The 18,502-nt window shown below is 36.5% G+C and overlaps 1 protein-coding gene across 6 annotated transcripts in view; it reads left to right on the plus strand.

Moving 5' to 3' along the window:
* The first annotated feature begins 59 nt into the window (after positions 1-59).
* The window catches only part of KNTC1 (kinetochore associated 1), an 80,888-nt gene continuing 62,445 nt past the window's right edge, over positions 60-18,502 (plus strand). For 3 of the 6 annotated variants that reach the window (XR_013765456.1, XM_079149478.1, XM_079149474.1), the window contains exons 1-14: positions 150-271; positions 2,852-3,014; positions 6,075-6,195; positions 8,300-8,415; positions 8,738-8,816; positions 9,366-9,443; positions 10,255-10,289; positions 10,720-10,830; positions 13,497-13,590; positions 13,979-14,031; positions 14,903-15,018; positions 15,351-15,405; positions 15,941-16,039; positions 18,437-18,480. Coding sequence is in view for 5 of the 6 variants with exons in the window: in XM_079149478.1 (XP_079005604.1) it covers positions 2,886-3,014; positions 6,075-6,195; positions 8,300-8,415; positions 8,738-8,816; positions 9,366-9,443; positions 10,255-10,289; positions 10,720-10,830; positions 13,497-13,590; positions 13,979-14,031; positions 14,903-15,018; positions 15,351-15,405; positions 15,941-16,039; positions 18,437-18,480 (1,130 nt within the window). In the remaining variant the exon portion in view is untranslated. Of the gene's footprint in view, positions 82-149; positions 272-1,533; positions 1,603-1,834; positions 1,927-2,851; positions 3,015-6,074; positions 6,196-8,299; positions 8,416-8,737; positions 8,817-9,365; positions 9,444-10,254; positions 10,290-10,719; positions 10,831-13,496; positions 13,591-13,978; positions 14,032-14,902; positions 15,019-15,350; positions 15,406-15,940; positions 16,040-18,436; positions 18,481-18,502 lie in introns of those variants that run through there. The other 3 variants (XM_079149476.1, XM_079149477.1, XM_079149475.1) reach the window with 3 other exon arrangements.

The following is an 18,502-nucleotide window of genomic DNA, read 5'->3' on the forward strand; positions in this document are numbered from 1 at the left end:
GCATAAGGCCAGTGGAGGGGGCGGGGCCAACAATACACCCTAGAACGCACAGTAGGGAGGTAGGAATGAATGCAGTTTAAGGTGGGGCGACTTCCTATTTCGACTCAACAACAATCTTGGCCTTCGTCGGCCGCCGTACAAGGGGTTGGACTTGCTATTCTCCCGCCAATTCAAACCCGTGGGATAGAACCTAAAGTGATTAGGAGCGGTTGTGTGAGTCAGGAAGAGGGGCGAGATACTTGGTGTTCCCCTTTAGTTTCTTCAGTTGCAGGTGAGGAGGGGCGGCCGTGCTGCTGTAGGGAGCTTGGGGTGGGGCCAGGTGGAAGTAGCCGCGCCTTCAGCCCATGGCAGGGCGTTTCCCCCTCTAGACGTCGGCGGGGGAGAGGTTGGAATTACTTCTTGCTGGCAGAGGAGTCCGAGAGGTTTTATGTATAGAAACCTAATTGACAGTGTTTCGTGTCGCTTATCATCCTCTCTGATGTGTTCTCCATCCTGCAGTCAGTGCTCTCAAAAGGACTATGAAGTTATCACTCTTGTGCTTAGGATCCTGCCTCCTTGCGCTGAGGATAATCCCTTCCGGTAGTGGAGATTTCATTTGGCTCACCTGCCTCTTCCACCATCTTCCATTTTTGCCGTGACCCCACAGCTGCCCTAAACTCCTTCCACCCTGCCCTAAACTGTTCCTAAACTGTTCCGTGTGCCTAAATCTCTGTTCTCTCCGAGCCTGGCATATTTGGCTTCCTGTTATTTAGCTTCCAGCTCAGATGACACCTCTTTCCCTTCCCCCCAACAGGCCCCCTTCTTCTTCTTCTTCTTTTTTTTTTTTTTTTAAGTTGGCAATGGACCTTTATTTATAAATAAGTTATAAATATTTATTTTATTTATAAAATCATTACGATGAGAATCGAACCCAGTGCCTCCCATGTGCTAGGCAAGCGCTCTATCCCTGAGCCACAAAAACCTCAGCCCCCAACAGGTCCTTCTTAAGCTACCTGAACACTCTTAGTAATTACTTACAAGTTTATTTAGTTTTGTCAAGAGCCAGTCTTAACAATTAAAAAGGACACTTGCTAGCTTTACACCATTTACTTTCTTTAGGTGACCGTGGTCTACTATTTATTTCCTGATTTTTCTGTACTTCAACTGTAAAATAAATTATGTAGATTAAAAGAATACAGCTTGAAGAACTGCTGGACGTGCGAGAACACTCGATACATGTTAACTATTTTATGTTTTGTACTTCCCACAAGAATGTAAACTTAATAGTTGGACATGGTGGTGCCTTTCCTGTAATCCTGGCTAGCTACTTGGAAGGCTAAAGCAGGAAGATGGCAAGTCTAAGGACAGTGTGGGCAACTGAGCAAGAGCCTGTCTCAAAATAAAAAGGGTTGGGATGTAGCTCAGTGGAAGAGCACTTGCCTAGCTTGTGCAGGGCCTGGGTTTGAAATCCAGTACTATTCCTTCAAAAAGAGAGGAAGAATATAAATTTAATGTCAAAGACATTCTCCGTTTCATTCAAAACTATATTTGCAGCTCCTAGAAGAGTGCCTGGCAAATAGTAGACATTCAAAAAACATTTTTTGAATGAGTTATGCAGCCCTGGTAAGTTTATACTATTTTGTTTTACATATGTGAGAAACCAAGACCCAAAAAAGTATTCATTCCAACCTATCCCTCCTATGTTAATCTCCCATTTGCCAAATATCAGCCATTACAGCAATTCTCTTTTTACTAATCTGTTTTGTTTTAACTTGTTGACATTCTTAGTAAGCCCTTTTCCTATTTTTAAAGTCATATGATCTTAAATTCCTAGACCAAAGATTACTTGCTTCCACTAATAACAAATTAACAACTTAAAATTTAGTGTTTGTCATGAACCAAGCCTTGTTCTGTGAATATTTAAAACTCAAAAGACAACCCTTTCAGGTAGGTCCCAATACATTTCTATTTTGTAGTTTAGAGAATTGGGGAAAAGGAAGATAAGGTACTTGTCCATGAACAACCAGCCAGCCATTGTAAAAAAGCATCAACTTAAAGATTGTTCCTTCCTTATATTGTTCTTCTGTAGATTTCATTTAATATTTTTGGTGCTGATGCTCAAATGTGCGGCTTATATATGGTAATCAAGAGCTCTAACCATGGATCTGTATCCCTCACCCATCCTATAGATTTTAAAACATACTTCTAAGAGTACTTATCAAAAAATTCTGATTATCTGGTTCTTCCCCACCAGTTTTGATGTAGGGACTTTTTCATCTTAATATTCTGTTCCCATTCAGACCACAGATAATATGAATTATATAAATCTTTGCTAATGAAATGGTAAAGTGACTCCCCTAAGGTTTCAAATGTAATCTTTGGTAAAATCAAAAAGCCAATGTCTTTTTTTTCTCTTCTTCCTATCACTTTTTTTTTTTTTTTTTTTAACTGTATAGCAATATTGTGGAAACCTTAATGGACATTTTTAAAAAGTTCATCTGGACTCTTTCCATCCTGTGATATCGTAGATAGTCTGACTTTAGAACCTGCACTCTTTGTTGCTATAGTGATTAAAGATTTATTTCAAGTGAAAATTTGGTATAATTTCAAGCTGTTATCACACAAAGTATTAATAGTTTTAGATTGCATTGGTAAGATAAGAATTATTGATTTGTGCATATAAACCAATATGATGTTCTCTGCTGATAATCATAATCTATTTCTATTTATCTTATTGGTCCAAATGTCCAAAGTTTTTATGTGTTGTCAGTAGGTTTTGGCTTCTGTTTTTTGAGTAAAGCTTTTCACTTCCCAGAGACCTGGATTCTATGCAACAAGATAATTTGATTTGTAATTTTATGTGTTGTCACAGGAAAGACAGTGCTTCCTGACTCAGTCTCTGAAGCATGTGGAATGATATTGAGCTGCTAACAAGTGATGATACAGGAAGTGGATACCTAAGTGTAGGGTCAAGAAGTGAAAATGGAACTGCTTTGTATCAAGTAAATTTGCTTGCAAAGATCTCCTCTGAAAAGGTAAGATTTTGACAATGACTGTTTCACTGACCACTTATTTTATTTATTTATTTTTTTGGTACTAGGAATTTAGGGATTGAACCCAGAGGCCATTTATCCCTGAGCTACATCCCTAGTCCTTGTTATTTATTTAGTTAAGTATTGAGATAGCATCTAAGTTTTTGACGTGGTCCTTGAACTTGTGATCTTCCTGCCTCAGCCTCTGGAATGGCTGAGATTACAGGTGTGTGCCACCATACCCAGTTTCCTGTTACTGTTACTTTCTTTTTAAATTCAGATTTCTCTTTTCAATACTTTTTTTTTTCCTTTTTTTGTTTTCTTTTTTTGGGTGGAGGTGGGGTAGGTGGGTGTTTGGGATTGAACCCTAAGCCTAACACATACTAGGTAAACTCTCTACCACTGAGCTGCACCCCTAGCCTAGTCTTTGTTTCTGATGATACAGTGACATTGGTGAACAAAGATTTCTCATAAAGTACAACTGACCTCCTGTCACAGTTGTAGAACCCATGGTCCCTCTACTTCCCTTAGTACATCAATGCTATTATTTAATCCTCTCAATAAGAAAAAGGATTAAAAGGAAGGAAGAAGAGACCAACTAATAGAGATAAAGTATGTCTCCTAGAGCATGGAAGACAGGGCATCCTCTGGGGATCTTATTTATAAGGGGCCTAAAATGTAGCCTTTGACATTTTTCAAATGAGATTCTAAATGTATGCAACGAAACTGACTGACAGGATTTAAAAAACAAATTGGGCTGGGGAATATAACTCATTGGTAGATGTAATTGCGTAGCAGCCTAAGACCTTTGGTTCATTCCCCACTACCCCAAAAATAAACCAAAAGTTATTACTATTATATTTTTTTTGAGATGGGGTTTTGCTGTATTGTCTAGGCAGGCCTCAAACTCACAATCCTCCCCCCTGAACCTCCTGAGTCTCTGGGACTGTAGGTACCACCACACCCCACCAGAAGTCATTCTTCATGCAGCTTTAAACTTACATCCTTTTGTTGGACTATTCTGTTGTTAGCTGACCATGGATCACATGATATATAATATTAATTATCTTATGAGTAGTATGAATAAATTGCATTTTTTGCCATTAAATTATTTATTTGTTAAAGGCAAAAATTTAAGCTTGACCGCACATTCTGTAGTGAGAAATGGCATTTCATTAGTTTTTGATATTACCAGGAGGCTTAACAACTGGAAATGGTCCAGGCCTCTCATGACTTCTGAGGGTTTCTATTGAAAAATGAATGTGTGTGTGTTGAGCTTATGCTAGGCACTTGGACATGTTATCCTTTTATTTAAGAACTTACCTTAAAGTTAGGCGGACAGAACACAAGGAATAGAACATGTTTAGCTGTAAAAAAAAAAATTTTTTAAACAAAACAAATAAAGTGAAAAAAAGATATTTAACTGTTCCAAATCAGTGTATGCTAAGTGATGAGTGAATAGTACTGACGGTAAATGGGGTAGGAATTCAGGTGATGGAGACCTCATTGTGGTTCTGGCAGCTTAAGAAGCATCTCATAAAGTGCTCTTGACCTGACTACACTTGACTTGGGCCTCAGGAAGAAGGGACGAATAATCCAAGCAGAGAGGACGATGTGGGCAGATCCCTAGAGACAGAGCACAGTTACTTCATTGCAATGCTTTGGTGTAACTTTTCATTGGTTGAAGGAATAGGAGAGGGATCTGAATATGGTGGAAATTTCAAGAATCATTCCTGGAAAAAGTGACCCTTGAAACTGGCATAGGATAAAGTGATTGTCTTCTCTTGTCAGAAACGAATAAGAGCAGTTGGCATTTATTAAGATATGCTATGTGCAAGACTCCTGTAAGCCCTTAACACGAATCATTCATTTAACCTCCCTACAAGTGAGCATTGTAGGTATTGTTATTTTTACTCCTGTTTTACAGGGGGGCAGTTGACACATTTGCTCACAAGCATGCAGCTAGTAAGCAACTGAGCTTTCTCAACCATGAAGCTGTCCAATTCCTTCTAGATAGATTTTCCTGGGAAGCTCTAATCAACAGAAGCTGAAACTAAGACTGAGATTTGGCTTGCATAGAGTTTTTAAGATGTTGACTTAGCTGCCAGTATTTAAAAATCAGTATGTTTCGCATAAAGATCAGCTCTTCTGGTTAAGTTGGAAGGTGTGGGCAAGTCAGTTTGGCATTTCTTCAGGAATTTCCAGGGCTGGTGGTGTTCAGCAAATTCAGCTTTATGTAGATTCTTTTCTCTAGAGGCAGATAGCTACCATTTTACCCTTGACCAGGCCCTGCCCCCAAACCCCCAAGCTTAGCCATGAAACTGAAACTTTATGCCTATCTTGATTTATTCATTTATGTTAATGCCTGGCTCCTACAGTATAAGATCTACTCTTACAAAATGAGGACTTATATGGGGGAATCCCTTACTTTTCCTTAACCCTCCAGGACTATTTCCTTACTTAGGACCCTGAATGGGTTTAAAATACACCATACAAGGAAGAACTTGGTGACTAATGTTTTAGTTAGCTTTTGCACCCGAAAGGAACAACTTAGAGGAGGAAAAGTTTATTTTGGCTCATAGTATCAGATATCTCAGTTCATAGATGGCTGACTCCATTGCTTGGGCCCAAGGTGAGACAGCACGTCTTGGTAGAAGGGATGGCAGAGGGAAACTGAGTTCCTCGTGGTGGGGTCAGGAAATAGAGGGAGAGTGGGGAAAGAGCCACAGGGAAGATGCACCCTTCCAGGGAACACCCCCACTGACTCACCTTCTCCTGTGCTCCCCCTGCCTCCAGTTACCACCTAGTCATTCCATTCAAGCTAGTATAGAGTAGTTACTGCTCTCATAATCCAGTCATTTTACTTCTGAAAATTCCTGCATTTTAACAGGCACTTTTAGGAGACACCTCATATCTAAACCATAACAACTTGTTAGGTAGGCAGATGGACTGTTTGGTTAAGTTTCAAAGTTGGGTCTTTGGGGCCATGAGGATACTATTGCCAAGTATTATGAAACTTGTATGAAAATGGTTTAATTTTGGCCATGCTTTCTCCTCCCGCAGATCTCTTTGAATCCAAAGATACAAGCATGCAGCTTAAGTGATGGGTTTATAATTGTAGCAGACCAGTCCGTGATACTGCTTGACAGTGTTCATAGATCACTTCAGTTGCATCTTATATTTGGTAAGTCTAATGAAATACATTGGAAGTCAAATACACTTTGCTACAATTTCTCATAGGCTGCCTTTTTAAGAGGGCTATTTTTGTGTTGAGGGGAATGGTACTGAGGATTGAACACAGAGCTACCACGGAGCTACCTCCCCATCCCTTCTTATATTTTAGTATTCTATCCTGCTGAGGCTAGCCTGGAACTTGCGATCCTCCTGCCTTAGCTTCCTGAGTAGCTGGGATTATAGGCATGTACCCGCATCCCCCTATAAACATGAATTTAGGAATAAATTAAGGGACAAATCAATGATTGTGTTGAAATTAGTGAAATATTATTGAAGCTTTTTCTTTCAAGTTAGAAATTTTTGCAAGAAAGGTAATGCTTGGAGTATTTGCTTAAGAACTTAGACAACCAAAAGGGAATCAGAAGGCATGTATTTGAGAATGTAATCTTCATTGTAGCATAGAGGCAAGAAACCCATATTCATGGAATCTTAACCTATCTACCTTGATCAGAACACAAGATTCACAATGTCACCAGCGATTTAGTGGACTGTGTACCCTTTAATACCTTTGTGTGAGGATATTTGCTGCTGAATCATTTTAGTTAATAAGCCAGTTACAGCTGTTGCTTTTATCTCTCACTCTTCCCCTGTGTTCCCTTATCAGTCACCTTTGTCTTCCTGCTGTTGCACAAACACAGGCAAGCCCCCACCTGATGACCCCTGCCCAGCCATGCCCACTGTCTGGAGCTCTTTATCCCTTTGGCTAACTTCCTCCCTCCCTCAAATCTTCCTGAGTGATTTGTTTAATAATGCAAAATGCATAGTTCTTCCAAGCTCTTTTCTTCCTCTGCTCTCCTTTTTCTTTTTTCCAGAACACTTATCTCCTTCTCATGAATCTTATAATTTGCTTATTATGTTGTTTTTTTTCACCTATTTCTGTGTGAGAATTTGTTTCTTTTTTTTATTGTAAACAAATGGTATACATGTTGTTTCTCTATTTGTACATGGCGTAAAGGCATATCATTTGTGTAATCATAAATTTACATAGGGTAATTTTGTTTGATTCATTCTGTTATTTTTTCCCTTCCCCCCACCCCTGAGCTCCTTTTTTAAAATTTTTTTTAATTCTAATTGGTTATCCATGACAGTAGAATGCATTTTGACACATTGTACACAAATGGAGCATAAATTCTCATCCCCCTGGCTGCATGTGGTGCTGAGTCGCACCAGTAGTGTGATCATCATGTATACAGAGTAATAATATCTGTCTCATTGTGCTATCCTTCCCATCACCACCACTCACACCTCTCCTCCCTCCCCTCTGCATAATCTAAAGTTCCTTCATTCTTCCCTACCCACTTCCATATGGAATAGCATCCATTTATCAGGGAAAATATTTGATCTTTGGTTTTTTGGGATTGGCCTATTTCACTTAGCATGATATTCTCTAGGTCCATCCATTTACCTGCTAATGCCATAATTTCATTCTTCTTTAAGGTTGAGTGATATTCCATGGTGTATATGTATCACATTTTATTTATCCGTTCATCTGTTGAAGGGCATCTAGGTTGGTTCCATAATTTAGCCATTGTGAATTGAGCTGTTATAAACATTGATGTTTCTGTGTCACTGTAGTGTGCTGATTTTAAGTCCTTTTGGTATAAACCAAGGAGGGGATAGATGGGTCAAATAGTGATTCCATTCCAAGTTTTCTGAGGAATCTCTGTACTGCTTTCCAAAGTGGTTGCACCAATCTGTAGTCCTTCCAGCAATGTATGAGTGTACCGAATTTGTGCTCCTAAGAAGTGCTTAGCACAAAATAAGTGCTCCATTAGTACTGAATTTGAACTCCTTGATGGTGGGAACTTGTTATTCTCAGATATACACAAAAGACTCAGAACAATGCTGAGCACATAATAAGTGCTCCATAAATATTTGTTGACCAAATAAAAGTTAGCAGTGTTTTCTTGTTTTACTTTCATCACAACTTTTTTGAATTAGAAACAGCCTAAATCATTGACTTTCTAGTGACAAAACTTGTAATTCTTTTTCATATTGACAATAAGCATTTTTCAAGGCAGTTTATAATAAAACTTTGATTTGAAAATTTGCAGATACTGAAGTGGATGTAGTTGGCCTGTGTCAAGGAGGAGCGTTTCTTTTGGTTGGGGAGAGAAGCGGCAACGTACATCTTATTCATGTGACATCAGAGCAAACATTGCTCACTAATGTAAGATCGCCTAAAGTTTAAGTAATCTTTTAGATAGCTAAAGCTCTAGCCCACCATTAACTTGTGTTTTAAATGAAAAAAAAATTTTTACATTAAATTTAAGAGTCTCACTTCAGAAACAAAGTAAATACTGAATTGAAAAATTAAGCTTGAATTTTTTTATTATGCTTGTTCAAAGTAGTTTTCCATTTTAAAACTGATGTGTCTGGAGCATAGGCAGAATTATTAGTAATGATTATTGATACTCCAGGGCTTAGAGAATATAATCCCTCATTTCACTTTTCTGGCTTTAATCTTATTATTGAAATTCATTTGTAATTAGGCTTTTGTTGAGAAAGCTAATGATGAACATCGACGTACTTATCAGAATCTTGTTATTGAGAAAGATGGTTCAAATGAAGGTAAGTGTTCTTGAATTTATTTTGCATGGCTTTTGTTGAATATCCAATAAAAAATTCACACTCATGTTTAACAAATAGTTTAAATTCATTGTATGCTACCTATGCTGCATTAAGTTTTCTTTTGATGCAGTTAATAAGAAGCAATTTTTTTTTCTTAGCACCTTCCAGAGGATTAAATATATGCTTTTCCTAAAAATAATGTTTTCTACTCATTTTTATAAGGAGACTTTTTAAAAAATGTTTTTGTGGGTTTCAGCATGTTATAGTTTGATTTCAATAAAGGTTAACTGGAGTATAATTTATTCTGGTTTATCTGACTTTTCTGGAACCCGATGTTTAGTTTTCAAATAGAAGATTCAAAGAAATTTAACATTTTTTATGAATAACTTACCAATTTTTGCAAATAAGCTTTATCTGTAATGTTACTACTGTATTATTTGATTAAAATTTAAATGAGTAAATTGACATTTTTAAATTAGTTCCAGAGATTGGTTTAAATTTTGTATCCATATGACTTTAGAGAAACTGATTTTGATTTTGTTTTAATAGGTACCTATTATATGTTGCTTCTTACAAACAGTGGATTTTTTTATGTTACAAACCTTCAGCTTGTAAAAATTCAGCAAGGTATGTGATACATTATTTTCTTATTAATTTGCAGCAATATTTATTAGTTTTCCAGGTAAATTTTCAAATATTCTCTTTAAGAATGTTTTATTTTAATTTCATTTATATTAGGTATACTTTGAAATATTCAGAGTACACTTAAACTTTCCTCTGTTATAGCTGCCATAGAATCTGAAGAAATATAATTTGATTATAACCTTCAAGAAGTTTACAGCTTAGCTGGGGAGAAAAGATATACACTAGCACAAAAATAAATGCTTTTTGTTGAAATGAAAGAACCTAGAGATGGAAATGACTTTGTAAGTGTTAGTAGGGTAGAGCAGTAATCTATAACGTATTCAGTGATTGGTATGGACGTAGTCCCTTTAAGCAATGGAAGACTGAGGAATTGGTTCAGAGCATGTATTCAACAAATATTTTAAAACTTTTCCTATGTGCTAGGCCTGTGTTAGTTAGGTCTTGCATGTATCACAAGGCTTAAGATCCATAGTTCTGAGGTTTAGTGAAGGAGCTAGATAAGTAAAAGAGCTATTCCAAAGGAGAGTGAGAAGTGATCAAGACGTCACACTGGAGCAGGGAGACCTTGGTAGGAAGAAACATGGGAAGGAGGTGGGTGGGGCAGAGAGGCACCATGAGAACGTTCAGTCGGTGTGGCTGGTACCCTAAATACACTGCGTTCTCACAATTCATATCACCGATCAAGGGTAATACTGAAAAGTTAGCGCTGACTTATGACTTTTGACACAAAAGGGGTTACTTGAATTATTCTACAGATTGATACAAGTTTAGCCTGCTTTCTTTTTTAATGCAGCAATTGAGAATGCAGATCTGGATACAGCCAAAGAGGTAAGAATACAGAGCCACATTGTCCTCTTTAAACTCACGTTCAATGTGAATGCAGCCAGCACTTCTGTGTATGATTGGACTATTGATTGCTGTTTTAGGAATTGATGTGACTGCCACCTTTACGCTCCATACTGGAGATTGAACCCAGGCACTTTATCACTGAGTTACTTCCCTAGCCCTTTTTATTTTTTATTTCGAGCTAGGATCTCTTTTGCTAGTGTTGGCCTCAAATTTGCAATCCTCTTGTCTCAGCCTTCCAAGTAGCTTGAATTGCACGTGTGTGCAAGCATACCTAGCTTGATGTGACATTTTAAGATCATTTCTGTTAAAAACACATTTATATCTGATTGATTTAAATTGATTTTTGTGGAACATAAAGAAAAAAGTACATGTAACATACTAACTTTTCTTTCTTTTTTTTTTTTTTCAGTTACAAGGACAAATCAAATCCAGTTTTATTTCTACTGAAAATTATCATGCTCTTGGTTGTCTCAATCTTGTGACTGGAGATTTAGCAAGTGAAACTCCTGTGATAATTGGGGTAATTCTTTTTATAAAATTTTGTTTTCTGGTGCCTGAAGTGTTCTCTTTTTAGTTAAATTATAAGTTAATTTGTGACATGTGTCACAAACAGGGATTTTTAAAAATTAAGTTAGTAAAATTAACTCAATAAACTTAAATTTCTCTCTTGGAAAAATAGTGCATCTTTATTTTCACTAGTCTGTCCCTGAAATTTTAGCATTTCTTTGAATTCTGAATATAGGCAGAAACAACAAAAAACAAAACCAAAAAATTCCAGTTACAGCAGTACCCGTGACTTTGTTTTGCGAAATTGAAATCATAGATTTAAAAATAATCATATTAATGCAGTTATCTGAAATACTGTTTGCATGTGGATACTTTAAGATTATGGTGGCCATAGGCTATTGGAATGTGTATTTACTATTGGTAACAAAGTAAAGGTTTTATGGATCCATTTTATTTTGTTTTTTGCCTACATGTATAAGTGAAAGAAATACTACATTTCAAATGGCGATTTGAGAAAATAAAGATGTAAATTTTTTCCCATCCTAGTTCACAATTCCCTGGAATCTTGAAATAAGCCTTTTAAGAACCTCTGTATTAGTGGTCCAAGAGAATCTGAATTCCTAGTTCTTATCTTGAAGTGATCCTACCTTATTCTTCATCTTGTGTAGCCAACCTCCTGGCAAATACCTTTCATTAGTAAAGTGGGAAACTGGACAAAAAAGTACATAGAGGAGCACAGTTCCCTTTCTGAGGGTGGTTGGAAGACAGCTCAAAAGATGATATTACTGTGTCATATCTCATGTTTTGTAGTTGTTTTCTTTTTTTTTCTCTACTGGGGATTGAACCTAGGACACATGCGAGGCCAGTGCTCTACCACTGAGCTACACCCCCAGCCAGTCTGTTGTCTTATGTTTTGTATGGAAAGTAACAATTCATTATTTATATGTTACTTCTAATATCTGGTTATAATTTCTCAGAATTTGGGTGAAAAAGCAGCTAATTCAAGGAGTAGGCAGACATTCATTACAATTACAGCATTTACAGCAACCTTTTTATTGCCCCGTTTATGTCATACATTAAGAAGCAGTTGGGGCTGGGGTTGTAGGCTCAGTGGTAAAGCGCTTGACTAGCATGGGTGAGGTCCTGGGTTCAATCCTTGGTACCACTTAAAGACAAATAAATAAAATACAGATTAATTTTTTTAAAAAAGCAATTAGTTGTGCTGCTCAATTCACAATAGCCAGACTGTGGAACCAACCTAGATGCCCTTCAATTGATGAGTGGATAAAGAAACTGTGGTATATATATACTATGGAATATTACTCAGCCATAAAGAATGATAAAATTATGACATTTGCAGGCAAATGGATGAAATTGGAGAATATCATGCTAAGTGAGATAAGCCAATCTCAAAAAGCCAAAGGACGAATGATATCGCTAATAAGTGGAGGTTGACACATAATGGGGGGGGAGGGAAGGGTTAGAGTTAGGGTTAGGGAGGGGGGCAAGTATGGAGGAAGGAACTACTGTATAGAGGGTAAAGAGGGGTGGGAGGGGTGGGGGGAAGGGAAAAAAATAACAGAATGAATCAAACAACATTGCTCTATGTAAATTTATGATTACACAAATGGTATGCCTTTACGCCATGTACAATCAGAGAAACAACATGTATCCCATTTGTTTACAATAAAAAAAAAAAAATAGCTTCTAAAAAAAAAAAAACATATTGACCTCATAAGTTATCAAGGAAATACAAAAAAAAAAAGCAAAAAACATAATTTGACACTACCACCATCTAGCAGATGCTATCATTTAGCAAGAACTAAAATGAAGGAAAAAACGATATCAAGTATTGTCAACAACATAGAACAAAAGGAAGTCTCCTATCAGCTGGTAGAGATGTAACCACTTGGAAAGATATTTGGCAGTATTTATTGGTAACTGGAAGCAATTATTGGTAATTCTTCTTAAATATATAATGCATGAAACTGGGTATATATGCTCATCTTCTACAACAGAATATGACATAGCAATAAAAATGACATACAACTGCTAAAAAAAAAAAAAAAGAAATTAGTTGTATTTTCATATCACGCATATATAGTGCATGTATATAGTGCACAGTTTCTAAATAATTTAATATTTATAAAAATTTTCCAAAAATATTTATAATTATTTTATTTATTTATGGCAGGGGGTCCTTACCACTGAGCTATATCCCCAGCCCTTATTTTTATTTTTGAGACAAGTCTCGCTAAGTTGCTGAGGCTGGTCTTGAACTTTTGATCCTTCTGCATCAGCCTCCTGAGTCACTGCAGTGACAGGCTTCTGTCATTGCACTCGACCACTAGTGGTTATTTTAATAAAAATATTTAGCAAAGACAGTATTTACATTGTAATGCTGGAAAAGTGTTAGAAAGTTCACTCTGTCTTTAGGGTGAAATGCCTGAATGTACTTACTCCTTATTAAATATTCATGTGATAAACAATATTAATAACTCACTTTTTTCTATTCTCTCCTAAAACTGAGAGGAACTGGGAGGCAAAAACTGATTGGACTTTAAATCTGTAAATATATTTTGAAATTAGTAATGTACACAATTTGCATGTTTCTATTTTGAGGAAGGTTCAGGTCTTAGGACCAAATTTGCAATTGATGTACTATTTTTGCTTTTCTAGGGAATCGGTAATTGTGCATTCTCAAAATGGGAACCAGATTCTTCCAAGAAAGGAATGACAGTTAAGAATCATATTGATGCAGAAATTATTAAAGGTAAAATTAATCAAGGAAAGTATTTCTGGCAGTTATCAGTGAGTTCTAGTTTTCTTGTTATTCTTAGGCTGGTCAATGGGCCTTTGAACATACCACTCTTTGAAGCAAGCCAGATTAGTTTGCTGATTTGTCCACACATGACCGTTCTTTTCTTTCTTTTTTTTTTTTTGCTGTGCTGGGGATCGAACCCAGGGCTTTGTGCTTGCAAGGCAAGCACTCTACCGACTGAGCTATCTCCCCAGCCCTATGTGACCATTCTTGACATGTTGCCGTTGTTACCCTTCCTTTTGGGAGCTTTTGCTATCCTGAGTGTGTTAGTTTCCAATTTTAATATGACTCTTTGTAACACTGAAATAAATTCTTAGACATCTTGCTTTTTCTTTTGTAGGTGCAAAGAAGTTCCAACTGATAGACAATCTGCTTTTCATTCTTGACACCGAGGTATGTGTCTTATGTATCTACTTAAGTATTTGCATTTCATACTGTTTTTTGTGTGTTCATTTTTTGTAATGCTGGGGATTGAACCCAGGACCTTGAAGCATGCAAAACAAACACTATGTACTTTAGTCCTGATACTCTAAACAATAGAAAAGGTTAGCTAGGTGTGGTGGCACATGCCCCACATCCCACCTACTCAGGGTACTGAGGCAGGAAGATTACAAGTCCAAGGCCAGCCTGGGCCACTTAATGAGATTCTGTCTTAAAATAAAAAATAATAATTTTAAAAAGGTTTTGGTGGAATGTCCTTGGGTTCAATCTCTAGTACAATAAAATAAATAAATTAGTTAAATGAAATAAAAATAAATAAGGGCTGGGGATGTAACTCAGTTGTAGAGTACTCCTGGGTTCAATCCCCAGCACCACCACCACCACCACAACAAGAAACCAGTACAAATGTTGTCAAACTTACCAAGACAAGGACTTTAGTTGGAGTGGATTACTGTCTTTCATACTATGTTTAATTTCAACATTGTGTGTGCGTGCGTGTGTGTAAATGTCCTGAAGTGTAATTTATAATCAGTCATTAAAAAGACATGTGAGGGGGCTGGAGCTATAGCTCAGTTGGTAGAGTGCTTACCTTGAATGCACGCGGCCCTGGGTTCAATCCCCAGCACCGCACAAACATAAAAGGAAAGGTGTGAAGGCTGGGGTTGTGGCTCAGTGGCGGAGCACTCGCCTTGCATGTTTGAGGCACTGGGTTTGATGCTCAGCACCACATAAAACAAATAGGTAAAATAAAGTTATGTGTCTGTCTACAACTAAAAAATAATTTAAAAAATTAAAGACGTGAGTGGAATAATCTCTCTTTCAGAATGTGCTGAGTTTGTGGGATGTCTATACTCTCACTCCCATATGGAACTGGCCCTCCCTTCACATAGAGGAGTTTCTCCTCACTACAGAAGCAGATTCTCCTTCATCAGTCACCTGGTATGTTATGACTGGCTAGTAATTTTCCTTCTCTTAGCACCAGATTTCTTATCTGATTTTGTTTAAACCAGTGTTCTAAACTACACTGTGGTTTGTCTGACAGAGGCAGGACAAACTTTTTTGGTATTTCCATTGGAAACAAATAGGCAATATGAACCTCCAAGTAATTGTGTTAGAAACAGATTGTCAGTTAGGCTATAAATGTGGAGAAATAGAATCCAATGTCTTCTCTGTAAATCCCTTACAACTTCTATTCAAGAGTATCACTTTAACACATCTAGCAATTAGCAAAGCATGTTTGATTTACATGTAGCTTTTTTTCTCTCTTTTAGGCAAGGGATTACAAATCTCAAATTAGTAACTCTCACAACTGCAACTGATAAAAAGGTACTGGAAATTTTTACTTCATGCTTCTCTGTATTATGTGTTAGAAATAGCATTTACAAATACAAAAATAAATGTTAAACAATGATCACAATGTATTAGTGATCTCTTAGTACACACAGACACTTCAAAAATCAGAAATAATCCTACAGAACTCCTTTTTTCCATTTAAAAAAAAGTGATATAAATCTTAGCTCCACTTTTTAAAAATAGTTTTTTAGAAATCAGATAGTCCCTAAGTGTTTATTAGAGTGAATCTTACAAAGTTCTGATGCCAAAGGATCACATTCACCTTAAATACAAGTTGTGGAATAGATTTAGGTATATGGATTTTTATTCCACAGATGTGAAAGATGGAATAAAACATAATTTTATGTGTAACATTTAAATAATACAATAACTAGTTTACTTGTGAAGGAATTTTTTGCATTTAGCTTTATACCAGGTGTGGAGTGCTTGATCTAGATTGTCAGATGCTCTTTTGTGCATGTAGGTTTATAATGACCCACTCAATTAGTTACTTTTCTATTTCTCTTAGATGAGAAACCTTATGGTTTATTCATTACCTACAATGGAAATATTATATTCTTTGGAAGTGTCTAGTATTTCTTCTCTGGTTCAAACAGGAATTAGCACAGTAAGTTTGTACATATTTTAAACTACTTTTTACTAATTTTTTAAAAACTTAAGAGTAACTAACCTCAAAATCTGAATCCTAGTGGAATACCTGAATAGATCTCAAGTCTGTAACTATTTATTGTTAACACAGCTCCTCAGATATACTTTCTTGACCAAGATTTGTCTTCATATTAAAAAAAAGAAAAGAAAGAAGAGAAAGAAAATAATATTAATCAAATAAAACATCAGTCATCTGCTTATTCAATATTATTGTTTCTTTATCGGTAACAAAGATGATAATTTTAGGAGGGACTGGTGTTTTTATTTTTTAATTGTACAAATTCATGGGTTGCAGTATGATGATTCAATACATGTCTAAAGCATGTGACAATCAAATCAAGGTAGTTAGCATTTCCATTTCCTTAAATATTACTTAAAATGTTTTGATTAGGACTGGGGTTGTGGCTTAGTGGTAGAGCACTTGCCTGTCATGTGTGAGGCACTAGGTTCAAGTCTGAGCACCACATAAAAATAAATAAATAAGTAAAGGTATCATGTCCATCTATAACTAAAAAAGACATTAAATATTTTGATTAACGTAATTGTACATAATTATATGGTGTGATTGTGATGGGCTGACAGATCTGACTCCATGAGAATGTTATAGGCCAGACTCTAAGGGAAATAACTGAACAGACTCCATTTTGCTCTGAGACTCCATGTTATGAAAAAAAATAAGTTTCTCCCATGGGAACACCCCGCCTCTGTACCCATCATCAGTTACTTAGCGTGACATGTTTAATAATATACAATGGCAACTCCTATGTAGTAAAAGTTGCTCTCCTTTGATCTCTATTGCTCTTAACCAATGTACCATGTAAACGGTAATTGTGTGGATGTTAGCAACCATTCTTTAGTTTGTACCTAGGTAAGGGTCAGTTTAACCCACTTCCCCCTCTGTCAATGATCTCATGATGTTAGTTTGTAATTTTGAATCATAGCAACAGACATGATTGATGTGATTTTTGGTATAAGAACCCCTACAACCCTGTGGTCGGGGCTGTTCTCCCAATAGCCATTTTTTGGGGCATTGTGTGCGACAGTCAGCTGGCCAGCTTAATAAAGACTCTCAAATTTGGACTTCTCAGTGGTGATCGGTCTGTTCTTAAGTTGCGCCTCATAACAGTGATGTATTTTTTTAAATTGTAATCTTGAAAAAAACGTTTTACCATATTTGTTTCATTTCTCACTCTTTCTTTTTTTTAAATGATACAGATCAAACCCTGGGCCTCAGGTATGCTAGGCAAACACTTTATCACTTCCCTACATCCCTAGCCCTTTTAATTTTTTTATTTTGTGACAGGGTGTCTTTAAGTTGCTCAGACTGATCTGGAACTTGGCAAACCTCCTGCCTCAGCATTCCAGATACCTAGAGCATACCCAAATATAGGCATGTACCACCTCACCCTTCTTGTTCTGTTTCTTTTTATATGCACGCATACACACAATATTTTTCTAGATAATTTAGAAATTACTTATGGACTTTCTGTCTTCTCACATCTAAATGCTTTGGCAAGTATGTTTTAAGAATAAGGTCATTCTGCTGGGCACGGTGGTACATGTCTGATTTCTGCAACTACAAATGCTATGGTAGGAGGATTGCAGGTTCAAGGCCAACCTCAACAACTTAGCCAGGCCCTAAACAACTTAGCGAGACCCTCTCTCAAAATAAAAAATAAAAGGAGCAATGGATATTGCTTATTGATGAATCACCCCTGTGTTCAATCCCCAGAACCCCCCCAAAAAATTAAATAAGTAAGTAAGAATAAGGTCATTCTCCTACAGTATAGTTACTAAAATCTGAAAACTTAACATTGATCCAATACTGTTATAAAATATACCTTCCAAATCCAGATTAACCAATTGTGTCGATTACTTTAAAGCCATTATTATTTTTTAAATCCAAGATCTAATCAAGGATCATTTATTGAATTTAGTTGTCATGGTCATGGGTTGTCCCATTTAGAATATTTCCATTTTTGAAGAGTCCCAGCATCTGCTTTTGTCGAATGACCCTCTGTGTGGATTTTTCTGATTGTTTCATCATGGTTAGATCATGCTGAGCTCTTTTAACACAAGTACTACTAGGAAATTCTGGGTCCTACCCACATTACAGTAAGTGCCTCATTCCCACTCGTTCTGTATCTGTTTTGTTAAATTTGATTTCTCAACTAAGACATTTCTGCCAGATTTTTCCATTTGTAAGGATACATTTTCCCATTTATAATTCATAAGTAATGTGCATGGTATTATTTTGAGACTATGGGAAATTGGATGATTCTTAACCAGTTGTTATTCTAGCGATGATAAAATGCATTTCTATCTTTGAATTTTAATCAAGTTTTTGTTTTTGTAGGACACCATATATCTTCTGGAAGGAATTGACAAAAATGATCCAAAGTAGGTCATGTTTTGTTTTATT

Source organism: Sciurus vulgaris (assembly GCF_902686455.1).
Source record: "Sciurus vulgaris genome assembly, chromosome: 8".
Classification (NCBI taxonomy): domain Eukaryota; kingdom Metazoa; phylum Chordata; class Mammalia; order Rodentia; family Sciuridae; genus Sciurus; species Sciurus vulgaris.